The 15,667-nt window shown below is 41.9% G+C and overlaps 1 protein-coding gene across 1 annotated transcript in view; it reads right to left on the bottom strand.

The window, feature by feature from the left end:
• Positions 1–15,667, bottom strand: part of agbl4 (AGBL carboxypeptidase 4) — a 367,133-nt gene that overhangs the window by 35,517 nt on the left and 315,949 nt on the right. The window contains exon 7 of the mRNA XM_030727883.1: positions 95–184. Within this exon, the coding sequence (XP_030583743.1) occupies positions 95–184 (90 nt within the window). The remainder of the gene's footprint in view (positions 1–94; positions 185–15,667) is intronic.

Here is a 15,667-nt window from a genome sequence, read left to right as displayed (position 1 = left end):
GTTGTTGTGCTTCACCAAACAACACACAGGTGAGTGGTGCTGCACTTGAATCAGTCCAATGAAACTTGGCATTGACCTCACATTAAAACTTTACCTTGACAAACAAAGGAGGCGGGAGACTCTCCAGGGTGAACACGAGCAGTGAGAAAGACCAGCTTCTTCTCCCTTTCTGGACTCAGGTGGTCTAAACAGGGGGAGTGAGAGCAGTTTGGGGGGGGGGGGGGGGGGGAGGGGGGGGGTAAAAAAAAGTAAAGACAGGGTGCCAAAGGGAGAAAGCGATGGTGCTGTTAATGCACAAAATTCTAGCAGTGCAAGTCAAGAAACTTATTCTTGAACACGAGATAACAATTTGGAGTTGGTATTAAACTTAGATATACATGTAACCCATTATAGTCCAGTTTGAAAGGTTGGGTCAAAACATGTGCTGACCTCACAGTCTATTTTCAGCCAGATACACATGAATCAAACATCAAACCAACACACAGCACAGAATATTCAACAGATAAGGTGAATTATACATCTATAGGGGTCAGGATCTGTCTGCAACAGGTGTGACCTGATAGAGATCTTCTTTGAGTTAAGACTTCAGTCTTGCTAAGGAATTCTCTGTGGCTAGACACTCCACGCCTACTCTAACTCGGCTTTGGAGAGGGTGTTGCAAAGATGTGTTTGACTTTTTCTGAGTTTTTCCAGTTCACTTTACTGGTGTATTTTTTGCATACATAAAGATTAATGAACCTTTCGATGTTGCATCTGAGAGATTTCCTAAAAAAGGTGTCAGATTCTTCCCTCAAAACAATTCAGAACTGAAATATTTCTGCATACCAGTGGTGTGAATGACTACATTTTCATCATCTCAAGCATTTTGGAACTGAACACCAGGATCATTTTACTCATATTGAAAACTAAACAACAGAAAGGTTAAATGACATTAAAAAAAAGCAGGATCTATTCATTCAAGCCGCAAAGACTAAAGTTTTGCTGTTTTTTTTGGCCAGTGTTTCTCTTCTAATCTGCTGTTGCTAATGGATGAAAGTGATTGTGTGCCTCATTGCTATACACAAACTTAATATCTTATCGATTCTTCTACCTCTTCTGCTGAGCAGAGAAAATGCTAATTAGCAACAGGGTATGCACCTTTCCTTCTCTTTAATTCCAATTTAACCTCAGAGCAATGAGTGTGTGCTTCTCTGCGTGTGGGAGTACATGTGTGTCTGTCTGAGTAGTTTGGAGTCGTAAACAAAAAAAGCATTGTTCCATTTAAGTACTCTGCCTCTGATTTTATTTCGCTTTTTCCTCCCTCTGCCCTTCACAGAGACAAATGGCTTTGCCATTCAGGAGTCTCCGTGGAGCGGGGCAGGGCGTTTGTTGTAAATGTGAGTGCTTGCGGTTTTGCCGGCCACTGGGTGCTCGGTGGCTGTGAAATTCCATCACTTACAAATTCTACTTTGGCCTCAACCCCCGGCCACCATGCAGGCTCCATATACAAGACCATGGTCATCACACAGACTCAGATACACACACTCACTGTACAGTGCAAAGCTGCAATCAGAAAAGAAAAAAACAAACAAACAGGCAGACATACACACGGCCATTTTCCCTACAGTAAAACCAAGAACCCAGAAAGTTGTGAGCCAAACTGGAGGCAGCTGCCAAGGTCCCGACTGTCGGGGAATTCAACCATCGTGGCCATGCTACATTTAGTCTCAGTGCTAGTGTGCCCTTGCTGCTTCATCAAAACAATCTCTTCCAGCAGGCTCCTGGAGCTTACGATGGATGTACTGTTTATCCCACATCGTTCTGTGAGTATCTGTGTGTATGTGTGTGTTTGCGCATGTGTGTGTGTGACTATGTCTCCTCAGGGCTCTCGCAAATGCTCCCCAAGTAGCTGTTGTGTTTATGTGTCTGTATCTCTGCATTCCTCTGTATCTGACTGTGCGCAGCCAAGCACTGTAGCACAAAATTAAGTCCCACTATTCCATAGGCACACTGACACCCACGGGGAACCTGGAGGATACAAGTACCACTGCTAGGCTATACATAAAAGAAAATCGGGCTGAGGTGGGTCACATAAAGGTAATATAAAGGTTAGGGTCAAGTTATGTTTGAGTCTCGAGCATAGTCATGCAGAAGCGTCTCCTGACCTCAAGGTGTCAGTAGAGATCAGCAGCCAGGTGGCTGTAGCACGAGACTGGAAAAACAGCACAAAAGACAGAAGTAAAAGAGAAAGGGAGCTTTCTTAAGGCGTCACAAATGATCTCACTCGTCTTCCTGGAAAATCTTTTTCTTGGTTTTTGCTGACAGTTCTCAAAAACTGTAGTACAAACAGAGAACCTTCCTTCAACAGTGAATGCCTTTCCTCAAGAGTACTAAATGTCACAACAGTCTCATTTCATTTGCATCAGAAGCCAAAATGTATTTTTTGAAACTAATAGTTCAACACCAATAGTTATATATTACAAAACTGATATAAAAAGAAATAAAAATCATCAAATAATACACACATTTCACAAGATGGAACTAGCCAGTGATAAGAATTTTGAAATGATAAATTAATTTAAGGATTAATTAGTGCAAATATTTGTAAAAACTGACAGTGAACTGACCGAGTAAACATATCATAACTAGTGAGTGCTCTTTATAGTGGAGAAAAACATGAATTCAAGGTCATGAAAAAAAAGGATCTTTCAGTCTGTAATTTTAAAATAAAAAAATCCTGCAGTCTGGACAAGAGCCTCTGCCACTTAGGAGTGCTGCACTCAAGCAAAAATAAATATAGAAGCACGGTGTTAATATTAAAATTTGCAACCACTGAATACTGTTAATTATCTCACTGTTGTTAAAGGATAGGTTAAATACAAGCAGCAAATAAACAGCCAGCTTTTCAAGTTGATGTGCTTGAAACAAGAAACATGCACAAGTGTCAGGGTGTGAGAGCGTCTGATGCAGCCTAAGTTGTCATGGCTAGACAAGCATCTCTAAAGCGACAGGTCTTGTGAGATGTTTCCAGTGTGCAGTTATTAGAAATGAGTATATCAGAGGGACAGCTCAGGCTGAGCGGTGTGGAGACAAAGTTAGAGAGGCAAAGCTGAGATGGCTGGGACACATGCAGAAGAGGGATCCACTGTAGCAATCCCTGAAGGGACCAACTAGCTCTGTATTGGCCTTTTTTATGTTTGCTTTTTACATAATGTCTGTTTACTGTATTACATTTTTTCTATTGTTTTGTACTGTACTAACATTACTGTATTAAATTTGGCATGATGATTCTTGTATTTACTTATTATATAATTGCACTTGTGTCATGAATTTACAGGTTAAGGACCCAAATGCAGACTCAACAGTGAGACAGGAGTAACAGAACGCGCACCTTCATTCAGGTTGATATAAAGTCCATAAGGAGAAAAAACAAACTAGAATCAACAAACCTTTGGAACAGGCAAAGAATACATGGAGACAACAGCCACTGAGAGACGGACAGAGGGAAAGACAACATCACACATACACAAGAGGGCCATTAGAGGAAGTGGACACAGCTGGGTGAAATAATCAAAGACAATGAGAGAGAAGGGGAAGTAAAACTAAACACGAGACACTAAAGACAACTAATTATCAAAATAAAATGGAACCTAAGAAACGTAACTAAATGGGGAAAACAGACACATGAATGAACTTAACATAAAGAAGCTGACACAGGAGGAAAAGACAGGAAACACAGAGGGAACAAAACAAACTCTAAAACAAACTGGGACTGAGGACCAAAGGCATGAAAATCAAGAAACAACAATAAACTAAGAACCAAACAGAGAATGTCTTCAATATCCAAAAAAGCTTAAACACACAGTAAAAAAACAAAGGGATCATGACAATTTAATTTTTCCCTACCTCATTGTTGTGATTTATGTGAAGTTGGTACTGTGACTTTGTAATTTACCAAAATACAGCACTCAATTTACAGTTTACGTATGTTAGGCAAAATTCTTCATCCAGCTATGCTTATGCAGGAAGAGTACCTATGCCTGAGAGCCTATGTTTCCCAATTATGAATCTCTTTAACTTTAACTTCACTGGCTCCACTGGCCTGTCACAACAGCTCAGAACACGACTTCAAAAATATAAGAATTAGGTGAGAAAGAGAATGGAGGTGTATGCTACAGTAAGAGGGTGGAGAGGCTGAGCCGGGGTAGTGTGTGTGTGTGTGTGTGTGTGTGTGTGTGTGTGTGTAGGGGGGGTGGGGGGGTGGGGGGGTGACAATGAGTGAGTGAAAGCAGCAGAGGCAAAATTTAAGCCCACACTTCCAAATCAAAGTGCTCCCTCAGCATATTTCTCACCTGCCAAAGTCACGCGCAGCACTGTGCTGCACATTACCGCTCATTCTCTCGCAGCTCGCCAGGAGGAAATAAAAAATTAAAGGATGTCAAACTATGATCAGCTCTGATAAATATGGAAATTACCAGCGAGAAGAAAAGTGCCAGTGAAAAACAACATAAATCTAATGGATTCTGAAGGTCAGCCCTGATTGTGCTGGTCAGCTCTTTCTTTGACAGCAGGCTCGGGAACTTTGGGTTCAGTCTCATAAGTTGTGACATGATGTAATTAACTGAGATCTTCTTCATCATTCTTCTTCAGCGGGTACAAAGGAAGCCCTGTCAAGACCTTCTAGAAGACATGGCATATATTTAAATACATTTACCCTTTTTAAGAGTAAATTTGATTCAAGGAGATAGAGGTGGAGTTAGCTTGCTTTTTAATATTATTGTTGCCCAAACTTTCTGACATAAAAGGAACCAAACTATATGAGTATCCTTATCTTACTGGACACTAAATAGCATCTTGGGTTTTATATTAAAGCAGATGAAATATGGAATATCTAAACACTTTGACACGCTACAGGGAGGGATAATGTGCTCCAGCATATACTGCAGCCCTGTTTTATACACATTTTTTTAAGCAACAAGCTATAGCTTCATAGCATATTATACAACAAGTCTGAAACCAAGGCCTCCCTATTTCTCTGCCTTCCCCCCCTTTTCTCAGCTCTGTGGATTTTACACTGTAATAAATTAGCCTCACTTTGGTGAGATGGCAACAAGACACGGTTGACGCTCTGCTCGGTGCGTCATATTGAGGATGGGTGTGAGCTGTAAATTGTCACAGGCGTTGAATTTATACAGAGCCTTGGGATGAGCTGCAGCGCTGTATACTGCCCAGCTGAGTGAGTCCCAACAAGCATCAAAGCTATGCGCTTCTTCAGCACCCCCCTCCACTCCACCTGCTGACACCACCCCTCTGCCACCTCAAGGACAAATCAGGGAAGAGAGAGAGAGAGAGAGAGAGAGAGAGAGAGAGAGAGAGAGAGAGGAAGGAAAGACAGAGACAGAGGGATAGTGGTATGTGCTGAAGAGCAGAGGGCTCTAAAGTGATAAGAGTTTTATGATGCTGTTTTCTTCCCCAGGAATTGACCAGGTTCGCGACTTAAGTTCTGTGTGCGTGCATGTGGGTGTGTTTGTGTCTGTAGGTGCCGGAGAGCCTGTGGCGTGTCTCAGATTTATTCATCTCATATTATTGTGGGGAGGCAGGGGTACTGCCAAGGCCTCCCCACACATTAATAAAGCATCCCCTGTCACTTTGCACACCACACATTACACAACTAAACTCTCAGAGAGGTGAGAAGGGAGGAGGGACGCCTGAAGGAGAAAAACAGTATGAACATTGCTAATTGTCATAAAAAAGGAATCCTGGTGTTTTCTCTGAACAGACAAAGAAATGAAAGGTACAGAGTGGAGGATATTTACACAGACAGTTGTAAGGACGGAAACACAGAGGATGACTGGAAAGATATAAAGACAGAGAAGGACACAAACAGAGGCGAAAAGAAAAACAAAGACAAAAACCAGCAAAACAACACAAGAAACTTTACACAGCTACTTCATAATTTGCTTAGCGAGCGCATGAGATACTTGCATAAGGGCATCGGCTATAAACTGCTAACATAAAAACACACTCACATTAATTCCTGATTGCCCGAGTTACGTCACCAGTGTAGCTGGGCTGCTGCGATATGAAGCTATGTGTAATCTGTGAAAGCACAAACTCCCAAATTCACACTTACACTTGATAATGGCCACTAGAGAAGAAATCAAAAACAGAGACGCTAAAGACTGAAAATACAACAGACACCTGGACTCACGCTGCACTCTGACTTCTTATGGAGGTGATCCACGACCACCACCTACAGCGTTGGCTGAAAAAGTCAAGAACTTCTACAGTGGGATGTAAGACTTTTTTTTTTTTAATTTCTGATGAAAGCTTTCTTGCCATCTTAGTCTACTTTAGCTGACATTTTCATGACTTAATGAATTCAAGACTTTATGATCTTTAGCCTCAAATCAAGAAAACTGTTGCCATAACACTAACAATCATCAAAGGACGACTAATTACTGAATGCTTCACAGAATGAGAACAACGTGTCATCCTGCAGGTCTTTGCCAGGGTTCATCTCTGTGGTTTACAGAAGAGTGGATTTTATATTCTTTATCACTGAAAGAGTTGTTGATGATTGATGTCACAACCAATATGGCTCTGAGTCAGAAGAAGTCATTGGTAGAGTAGTAAGAGTGGCACAGCACCGAGAAACGTGCATGACAATAATTTAACTCTGTGACGTGTTTTTTTCATTACAGGTGTAAATAACAAACAAACAGAGAGGCCCTTTTAGGGTCGATGATTTTTTTCCTCAAGCCTGAGCTGGAGGGAGAAGCGGAAAGCCTCACCGCCTCAACTATCAACTATCCCACTATCATACATTTTATTTCATTGTGTTAGCTGAAAATTTACAATGGTGGGTCAAATTTTTTAATTGCAGGCTTTGGCATTATTTATTGAGCTCACTGTTCAGTTATAGGCTACGTCTTGTAAATTGTATCACTCAACATGACAGCGTAATAGCTGTTTGAAAGCCCTTAGTAAATTGGAGAAAAGTCATTTTGAATTGGACAAGGGGACAGAAAGACAAATGCAAATGAGTCAAAGGTAAAAGAGAACATACTGTATGATAAAGTAAGTGTTGGGTTAAATCACCTCTACCTCTGAAGTCTCCTTTTACACACTTATCCTTTTGTTTCTTCATCTCTACACTCCCTTTTCTCTCTGTACCTGCTCCCTCCTTCACTTCCTCTCTGTTTCCTTCATCCTCTCTACCATCTCAGTTGTGTGTGAAGCTGAGGATTGCAATCAAAAGCAGAGATGCAATGGTCAAAGGTGTGTGTGTGTGTGTGTGTGTGTGTGTGTGTGTGTGTGTGTGTGTGTGTGTGTGTGTGTGTATGTGTGTGTGTGTGTGTGTGTGTGTGTGTGTGTGTGTGTGTGCCCTAGAGAGAGAAAGAGAGAGAGAGAGTGAGACAGTACGGGCCTTGGGAGTGATCAGTCCAATTGGCATCACATCCAGACGGAAAGGGGGAGGGACAAAGTGAAGGAGAGAAAAGAAAATTGGGAGAGTCATAAAAGGGATGAATGGTAGAGAGAGACAGAGAAATTAAAAGTGAGAGAGAGAAACAGAGGAAAAAAGAGGCAGAGAGAAGGGTGGGAGCAGAGGAAACCCTTGAGAAGACAGCATGTAAATACGCCAACGGCGGGCCTCTTAAGTGGAGATGAAGAGGCGGCAGGATAAAAAGCACTGAGCACTGTGTGATTATGGATCAATTTGCCGCAATCAAGCCCCCTTATGGCTGGTCCCTGTGAAATGGAGAGATTTCTACTCTTCAAGGGCAGCCATGATGACAGTGGAGGTCACAGACGATGGGAGTGACAGAGTGAGACACACTGACAGGAGGAGACGAGCATCGGAGGGACGGGAAGGAGGGGAAACGTGCTGTCCTAAACAAGGTGCTAGCCAGCCATCAGTATTCAAGCCTGAGCTGAAGGGCTTTCTAATTATGTTAACTGAGAGGTGTTGGTGAAATGCAGGCCTTTGGTCATCATTGACCATAGAGCAGAGAGCCACCAGTGTGAGCTCCAGTCACTTTCTGGTAACAAATGAGCACTCAAGTGGATTTTCTATGACTCTTCTATTTTATGCACTGTAAAAATTTCTGGCAGGGTGTGTGTGGGCTGTGTTGCACTGGCAATCACACCGAACAATGATGATACACTGTGGTCACACACTCTCCATCTCTGCAGTAATGGCGACAAGTTAACATAGTTTCATGTTCTTTAAAACACAATGAGAAGTTTGAGAACATTCACTTGCAATCCTGGGATTAAAAAAATGTGTTTATAGGCCAGAAAGGGTTGAAAAGACCTTCCTTATGATGATTGTCTCCTTTCTGCTTGATTTATTTTAGTCTTTGTCTAGTCTTCAGGGCCAACAACATCATGGCTTTTTCATGCCATTTAGAATCAGCCCGTATCTCTTTGCAGTCATAGACTGCTTTATGAAAGCCCTTAAAGTGTTGAGAGGGAGTGCGATAGACAGTTGTTATAGAGGACAAGACAAAGATCCACTAAGAGAGAGACAAAGAGGGAGTTCTTTCATGTATCAAAAGCAATAGTCCTTTTTAGTGATAGGATACGGATGTCTGGCGCAAAGTCAGAGGCGGGACTGCTTAGGGTTTAAAGGCACTGGTTGCAGGCCTTTCTGAAACTCTGACTTCTCCTCTCTTGGCTTCAGAAAATGATGACAGGAGGAGAGGAACATAAAAAGGAGGGATGGCTGGTCTGTGCACGGCATGATACAGAATCAGAGGCAGCCAGTAATAGCCTTTTTTGAAGAACGCGCCACTGAACTTTAAGGGCCGTCTTGCTTGAAAGGACAAGTTACAAATAGGAAGAAAGGAGAGGGAGAAATGATTTCCCAGGGATATACCCCCTACTGAGCTGCCCTATCACTGCACCGCAGTGCAAGAGTGTGTTTGCATGCATGTGTGTGTACTGTACACAACTGTGTATTTGGAGAATACAACATATTACCAAAAAAAACAAAACAGGGTTACATGTGCACAAACCAACATGCAATACATGAACATCCCCACCTGTATTAGAGCTCTATAGAGACAAAGAGGACACAGTTTGTTCTTAAATGTCATTCAGGCCACTGTTGCTTTTAAGAAAAAAGCTGTTACTAAAACCAATCTGACAAGCAGCGCACACAGGCAGTCAGATGTACAGACAGAACTGATGTGTAGTTCTTTATTACTCTGTCTCTTCGTACCTATCAATAATTTCTGAGCCACAACAATACAGTCAGGCTGAGGTAAACAACCACAGTGCATCCCAGCTTTAATAACTACCATCACACCTTCAAGCTATGTCTTTCATTCTCTTTGTCTTTTTCCTTTCCTTTCTTTTAGATTCTGTTTTCTTTACTCCTCAAATCTCTACAGCAGCACAGAGTTACTGTAAATCACTTTCACTCTGTAACTTTGCTTACACACATATACAGTGTGCAAACTGCTTGCATTTATTTATGTAAGAAATGTATTATGTATGCAGGGTGTGTGTGTGTGTGTGTGTGTGTGTGTGTGTGTGTGTGTGTGTGTGTGTGTGTGTGTGTGTGTGCGTGCGTGCATGTGATCATGTGTGCATTGAGGCCATCAGCTCAGCTTGGTGGCAGCGACAATGTCATTCAGCAGTTTAGTAACAGGCCATTACCTTGTTAATACCAGTCTAATGGGCGGTCTGCTATTTTAAAAGCACATCCATGTTTGTGCCATTAACAGCCACTTAGTGCTTGTCTCAAATCAACAGGCCATTGGGACACAGAAAAACAATAACAAAATAACAGCGACAATGTGATAATATGCCCTTTATCTTTAATAATGCCACATTTTACCATAGTTCCTTCACCGATTTATGTGAGATGGTTTCAAAGACGGAAGGAAGGAGCAAAAAATATATTAAGTCTCCACTTTAAGTGATGATATTATATAAATTTTTTATGCCACAAACATCTAGGTGTAAACCACTGTTTCTGCATATGATCATAATATTTAGAAGCAGTTTTATTTTGCTGCTATTGCTCCTCAGTTCTTTAGGAGACTAATATTTTTGCATGTTAACACTGGAACGCTTGTGTTGGAATGAGCATTATTTTGGCTTACAAATACACAAACAGTAACAGTGGTTCCAGCCTGCAATTAGTCTTTTTTAGTACTACCATTGGGACACCAAAAGCCAGATATTTGCAAATTGCACTTCATGTGTTGTTTTGAGTTTGTGAGTTTAGCAAGAGTTATGCTTTCCTCTAATACTTAGTACGTGCAGAATTTTTGATGGTTGCCTGCCAACTTCACTTCAGGAAGTCACTGTGAGTGACCGATGCTTGTAATAATGCATGTAAAAACATAACGCGTGTTACATCAGAGATGCTGATAGGTGTGTTTTTGAGCTTTGGTAAAGGTCTGCACAGATGTTTCCCCCCCATTTCTAGTGTTTATGCTAAGCTAATCACTTTCTGCTTCTAGCTGTCTATCTGTAATATGGACATGGCAGTAACTTTGCCATCTAACTTGTCAAGAAAGAAAATAAGAGTATTTTCACCCTAATACACTAGAGATTTGCTTTCACCATAACCATAGTATCCATCTACTGCATACTTTAAAAAGAATCTAAACTAGACTTTACTCAAACATAAAAGACACGCTCCACATGAAAATCATCATGCGTGTTTTTCCTCTGGTCTGCTTTATCTGAGTTTTATCCATTTAGAACTGCTATAGAAATGTCAGCCTTTTCTTGAACACAATGCTACAGTCACACTAGGGAAAAGAGCGTGGGAGACTGCAGCACAGCCAAAATGATTGCGATCGTGTGCACTGACCTTGCTTTATTGTTGCCTTTGAAATGGTTGGCTTCGAAGTGGAGGACATTCTGGCAACAAGTCAGTGTTTGTAAATTAAACTGCAATTATTTGCAAACCTTCGCTAGTCTGTCTGAGAGTGACTGCAGTCAGTCTGAGCTTACCGATGGAAGTTTAGAGACAGGCTGCCTCCCAACAGCAACCGCCTTGCGATCGCAAGTGCTCACCCTGATGTTGAGGGTGCTGCACACTCAACCTCTGAGCGACCAGTTGATCGCTGGAACTACTAGCAATCAGTCACAAATGCAAAAAAAAAAAAAAAAAAAAATCAAAATCAACGCAATCACCAGGAAACCACTGATTTTTCCTAGCTGTGAAGACGTTGAGTCCTATTTTCATTTTAGTGTAATTGAACCACAGTGGAACTAAATAGCACTTGCTTGCAGTTCTTAAAGTACCAAAAAAGTTTTAAAAAGCGGTGTCTCTCCAGAAATCATGACCCATTTACTCAAAAAAAAAAAAAAAATCCACAATCCTTTTAATGTAGGAAATTTTTTTCTTTCCACCAAACTGCACTGACCCACCAAAGGAAGTGTTTAGCGAGCTAACATTATAGCTCAGCTAACATTATAGCTCAGCTAACGTTATAGCTCAGCTAACGTTATAGCTCAGCTAACGAGTGCGCTGTAGTTGGGTAAGAAGAAAAAAGTTCTTATGTGAACTGAACATTTAAACATTTAGTTCTAGAAAAGGCTGACATTTCTAATAATCTAGTGGTAAAAATACCACTACGCAGAACCATTTATATGTGATTCTTGGGCTCTCTGTCCCTTTAAACCAAGTGTTCATTTTAAAATTTAATGATTTTCATTGTGGGACTTATTTTTTTTGCCCACATCGGGGAAGCGGGTCCCCAGGGTTTGACTTTCTAAAAAGATTTATGTCCCCACAACACACACACACACACACACACACACACACACACACACACACACACACACACACACACACACACACACACACACACACACAAATAAAAAAGAGAGCAAAAATAAATATGTTCTGTTTGTTCCCAACAGCAGTATTTTGTTTCCACTAGTACATTTTCTGGCATTTTTTATCCTTGACAGTTGTGTGTTCCATTTTAACAGCTGCAGTCTGCTCTCCTTATTTGGCTGAACTCCTCTCATATAAAAAACAAACTGTGTGACATGCACTCTGCTGCACTGGTTTCAACAGTGAGCTGTCCAGACAGAGAAATGGTCTATTGTTACAGTTACAGCTTGTAAAGACAGTGTGACCAGCCAAGACACCAAAACACAGGAGAAAAATGTGTTTACTTTACTCAGAGTTTACTTAGTTTAAATTGTAATCTATGTTAACATCATGTGCAATAATACACTGGTCAAAAAAATTAAAGGAACACTTTGAAAACATATCAGATCTCAATAGGGAAAAAAAAATCATGCTGGATATCTATACTGATATGGACTGGGTAAAGTGTTAGGAACCAAAGGATGCAACATCGTTTGATGAAAATGAATGGTAGGAAACGCCCGGAACACCTTATCCGAGAGGCACCCAGGATGCATCCTAGTCAGATGCCTGAACCACCTCAACTGGCTCCTTTCAATGTGGAGGAGTAGCTGTTCTACTCTGATCCCCTCTTGAATGGCTGCACTCTTCACCCTACCTCTAAAGGAGAGGCCAGCCACCCTTCAAAGGAAGTTCATTTCTGCCGCTTGTATCTGTGATCTCAATCTTCTGCCAAATGCAAACTGGTCACGACCTAAAGCTTGTGAGGTGAAGGCAGGGACGTAGATCGACTGGTAAATCAACAGAGTCCCTTTTACTAACGACTCTCCCTTCACCACGATGGACCGATTCAGCATCTGTTTCACTGCAGCCACTGCCCCAATCCATCTGTCAATATCCTGCTCCCCTCTTCCCTCAATCATGAACAAGACCCCAAGATACTTAAATTCCTCCACTTGGGACAGCAACTTGTCCCTTATCCAGAGTGGGCACTCCACCCTATTCTGGCTGAGAACCATGGCCTCAGACTTGGAGGTGCTAGAAATTCACCTAGAAATTCTGTCCATAGAAATAATGAACAGAATCGGTGACACAGGGCAGTCCTGGCAGAGTTCAACACTCATCAAAAACGAGTCTGACTTGCTGCTCTCACTGCAGTTGTACAGGGACTGAATGGCCCCTAACAATGTGCCAGACATCCCATACTCCAGCAGGACCCCCGACAGGATACCCCGAGGGATACAGTTGAATGCCTTCTCCAGGTCCTCAAAGCACATATAGACTGGATGGACAAACTCCCACACACACTTGAATATCCTTGAGAGGATAAAGAGCTGGTCCAGTATTCTGTGACCAGGACGAAAACCACATTGTTCTTCCTGAATCAGAAGTTCAACCAACGGACAAACTCTCATTTCCAGCATAGACCTTCCCGGGGAGGCTGAGGTGTGTGATCCCCCTGTGGTTTAAGCACACCCTCCGGTCCTTCTTCTTGAAGATGGGAACCACCTCCTCAGACTGCCAATCCAGTGGCACCACCCCAGATCTTCATGCAACATTGCAGAAGCACATCAACCAAGAGAGCCCTACAACATCCAGAGCCTTGAGAAACTCAGGGTAAATCTCATCCACCCCAGGGGCCCTGGCACCAAGGAGTTTTTAACTACCTCAGTGACCTCATCCCCAGACAGTGCTTCCGGAGAGTGTCTCAGTGGGATAAAGGAGGTTTTCCAAGTATTCCTATATCCTCAGCTGAAGTCAACATCCTCTCCCCGCTACCTGATCTAACTCACTAACAGGTAATCAGTTGACAGCTCAGCTCCTCTCTTCATTCGGCCGCAGAGCTGATGATAGGTTTACCAGGGCGGGGGTAAACATTTCCCCTGATCTTTAACTCATACAAGCCATCAGAATCGCTCCATGTCTGGAATCCAATTTGCCTTGGGAGACACCCCCCACCCCCCCGGATACACAAACCCCTCCACCACGATATGTTGGTGATTCATGGAGGGGACCCTGAAAATCAAAGTGAAAAAGCGATGCGGCAGGTTAGTCCATTTTGCCAAAATTTCACTGCAGCAACATAAAATGGTACTCAGTAGTTTGTATGGCCTCCACCTGCTTGTATGCATGCCTGACAACATCAGGGCATTCTCCTAATGAGATGACGGATGGCGTCCTAAAGGGATCTCCTCCTAGATCTAGACCAGGGCATCACTGAGCTCCTGGACAGTCCGAGGTGCAAACTGGTGGCGTTAGATGACCGGAAACACAATGTCCCAGAGGGATTCTAATGGATTTAGGTCATAAGCGTGGGGGCCAGTCATGTATTGATATGCCATCCTGGATGAGTTGTACTACCTGTGCAACCCCTATAGGGTCCAGGTATTGCCTCCTGCAACCAGCAGTGACACTGACCCTAGCCAAATGCAAAACTAGTAAAAAAACAGCCAAAAAAGATGAGGAGGGAAACATTTCAGTGGCCTCTGCCTGTAAAACCATTCCTGCTTTTGAGGTTGTCTCATTGTTGTCTCTCTAGTGCACCTGTTGTTAATTTAATTAACACCAAAGCAGCTGAAACTAATTAACAACCCCCTCTGCTACTTAGCTGACCAGATCAGTATCCTAGTTTAACTGACTTGATGCTATATTCTGATTAAAAAGTGCTCCTTATTTTTTTTTTTTTTTGGGGGGGGTGTACTATTTATGAATGCTGTTGCCCCAAACGTGACATTTAGAACACTTCTGTTTTCATATAATCTGAAGGTAAAGTGTAAAAGAAGATATATTTCTTTGTAAAAAAAAAATGCATATAAATAAATCAATGTGTCTAAATGTTGCTTGACATACAATGATCACATTTTTCAATGGAGTTATTTCAATGAAAAATGCAAACTTGCCAAACTATAGCCTGCAGGCTTTTCTAATTCCATTTTACCATCTTAAAGAGAATCAGCTTTCTATCAAAATCAGTAGCTTCTCTCTGAAGTCTTAGAGGAAGTTCTGGGCAAGAAGTCTTGCAATGGAGGCACAGTCCATTTCGGCACATCAATCGGTTACACAGACTTTGAACTCGGTTGTGGGTATGTTCAGCTCTTTAGTGATTTCCAAAGCTTTCAGCTGAATATCAGCTCCAGTTAGAGGCATTTCTTCATTCCATTTTTCAGACAGATACTCACACACTCTCCTGTCAAGCTCTTGAAAGCAGCCCATTTTTGGATGCTGGAAAGATTTTGCATGAATCTTTAACATTTTAAAAACTGTCGTTTGGGATTTGCCATGTTGCCAGTTGTTTGATGACTCTGGCTCATTGATCATTATGATCTTGATTTGGCATCAAAAATTCCCACTAGTCGCCTTTAGCACAAATTATTTTAAAAGCACCACTGTTGTTTAATGAAAAGGGGGAAGAAAAATCAATGTGATGAGATGGCCTGTCTGTCACTCCAGTAGCTGCCAAATGAATTTAGCTTGCTTTAGTGGGACACTATCCGCTGCGGTTAACATGTAAGCGCATTAAAATTTTCTCCTAAAATGTGTCTACTTGTTCAAATATAATTTACACAACATAGTCTTAGACTCAGGACGCACACACAAGTGTAATGCTAATGCAGGAAAATCTTTCACTGAATCTTTAACTGAACTTTAAAATGTCCCATTTTATTGATCTCAAATCCCCCTGACAGAATAAAGACACACAAGTGATCATTTTTAGGCTGAGTAAATCTTTAAAGTAAAATATGATCCACGCTGGATTGAGTATGTTCCAGTCTGGGTCGGCCTTATAAGTAACCTGAAAAAGTGTCGGGTTCACAGATTTGCTGCCGTTGTACTTTCCAT

The sequence above is a fragment of the Archocentrus centrarchus genome, chromosome 4, assembly GCF_007364275.1.
Source record: "Archocentrus centrarchus isolate MPI-CPG fArcCen1 chromosome 4, fArcCen1, whole genome shotgun sequence".
NCBI lineage: Eukaryota > Metazoa > Chordata > Actinopteri > Cichliformes > Cichlidae > Archocentrus > Archocentrus centrarchus.
The sequence above is the reverse complement of the archived record's forward strand: the minus strand, read 5'-3'. Positions and strand labels throughout refer to the sequence as shown.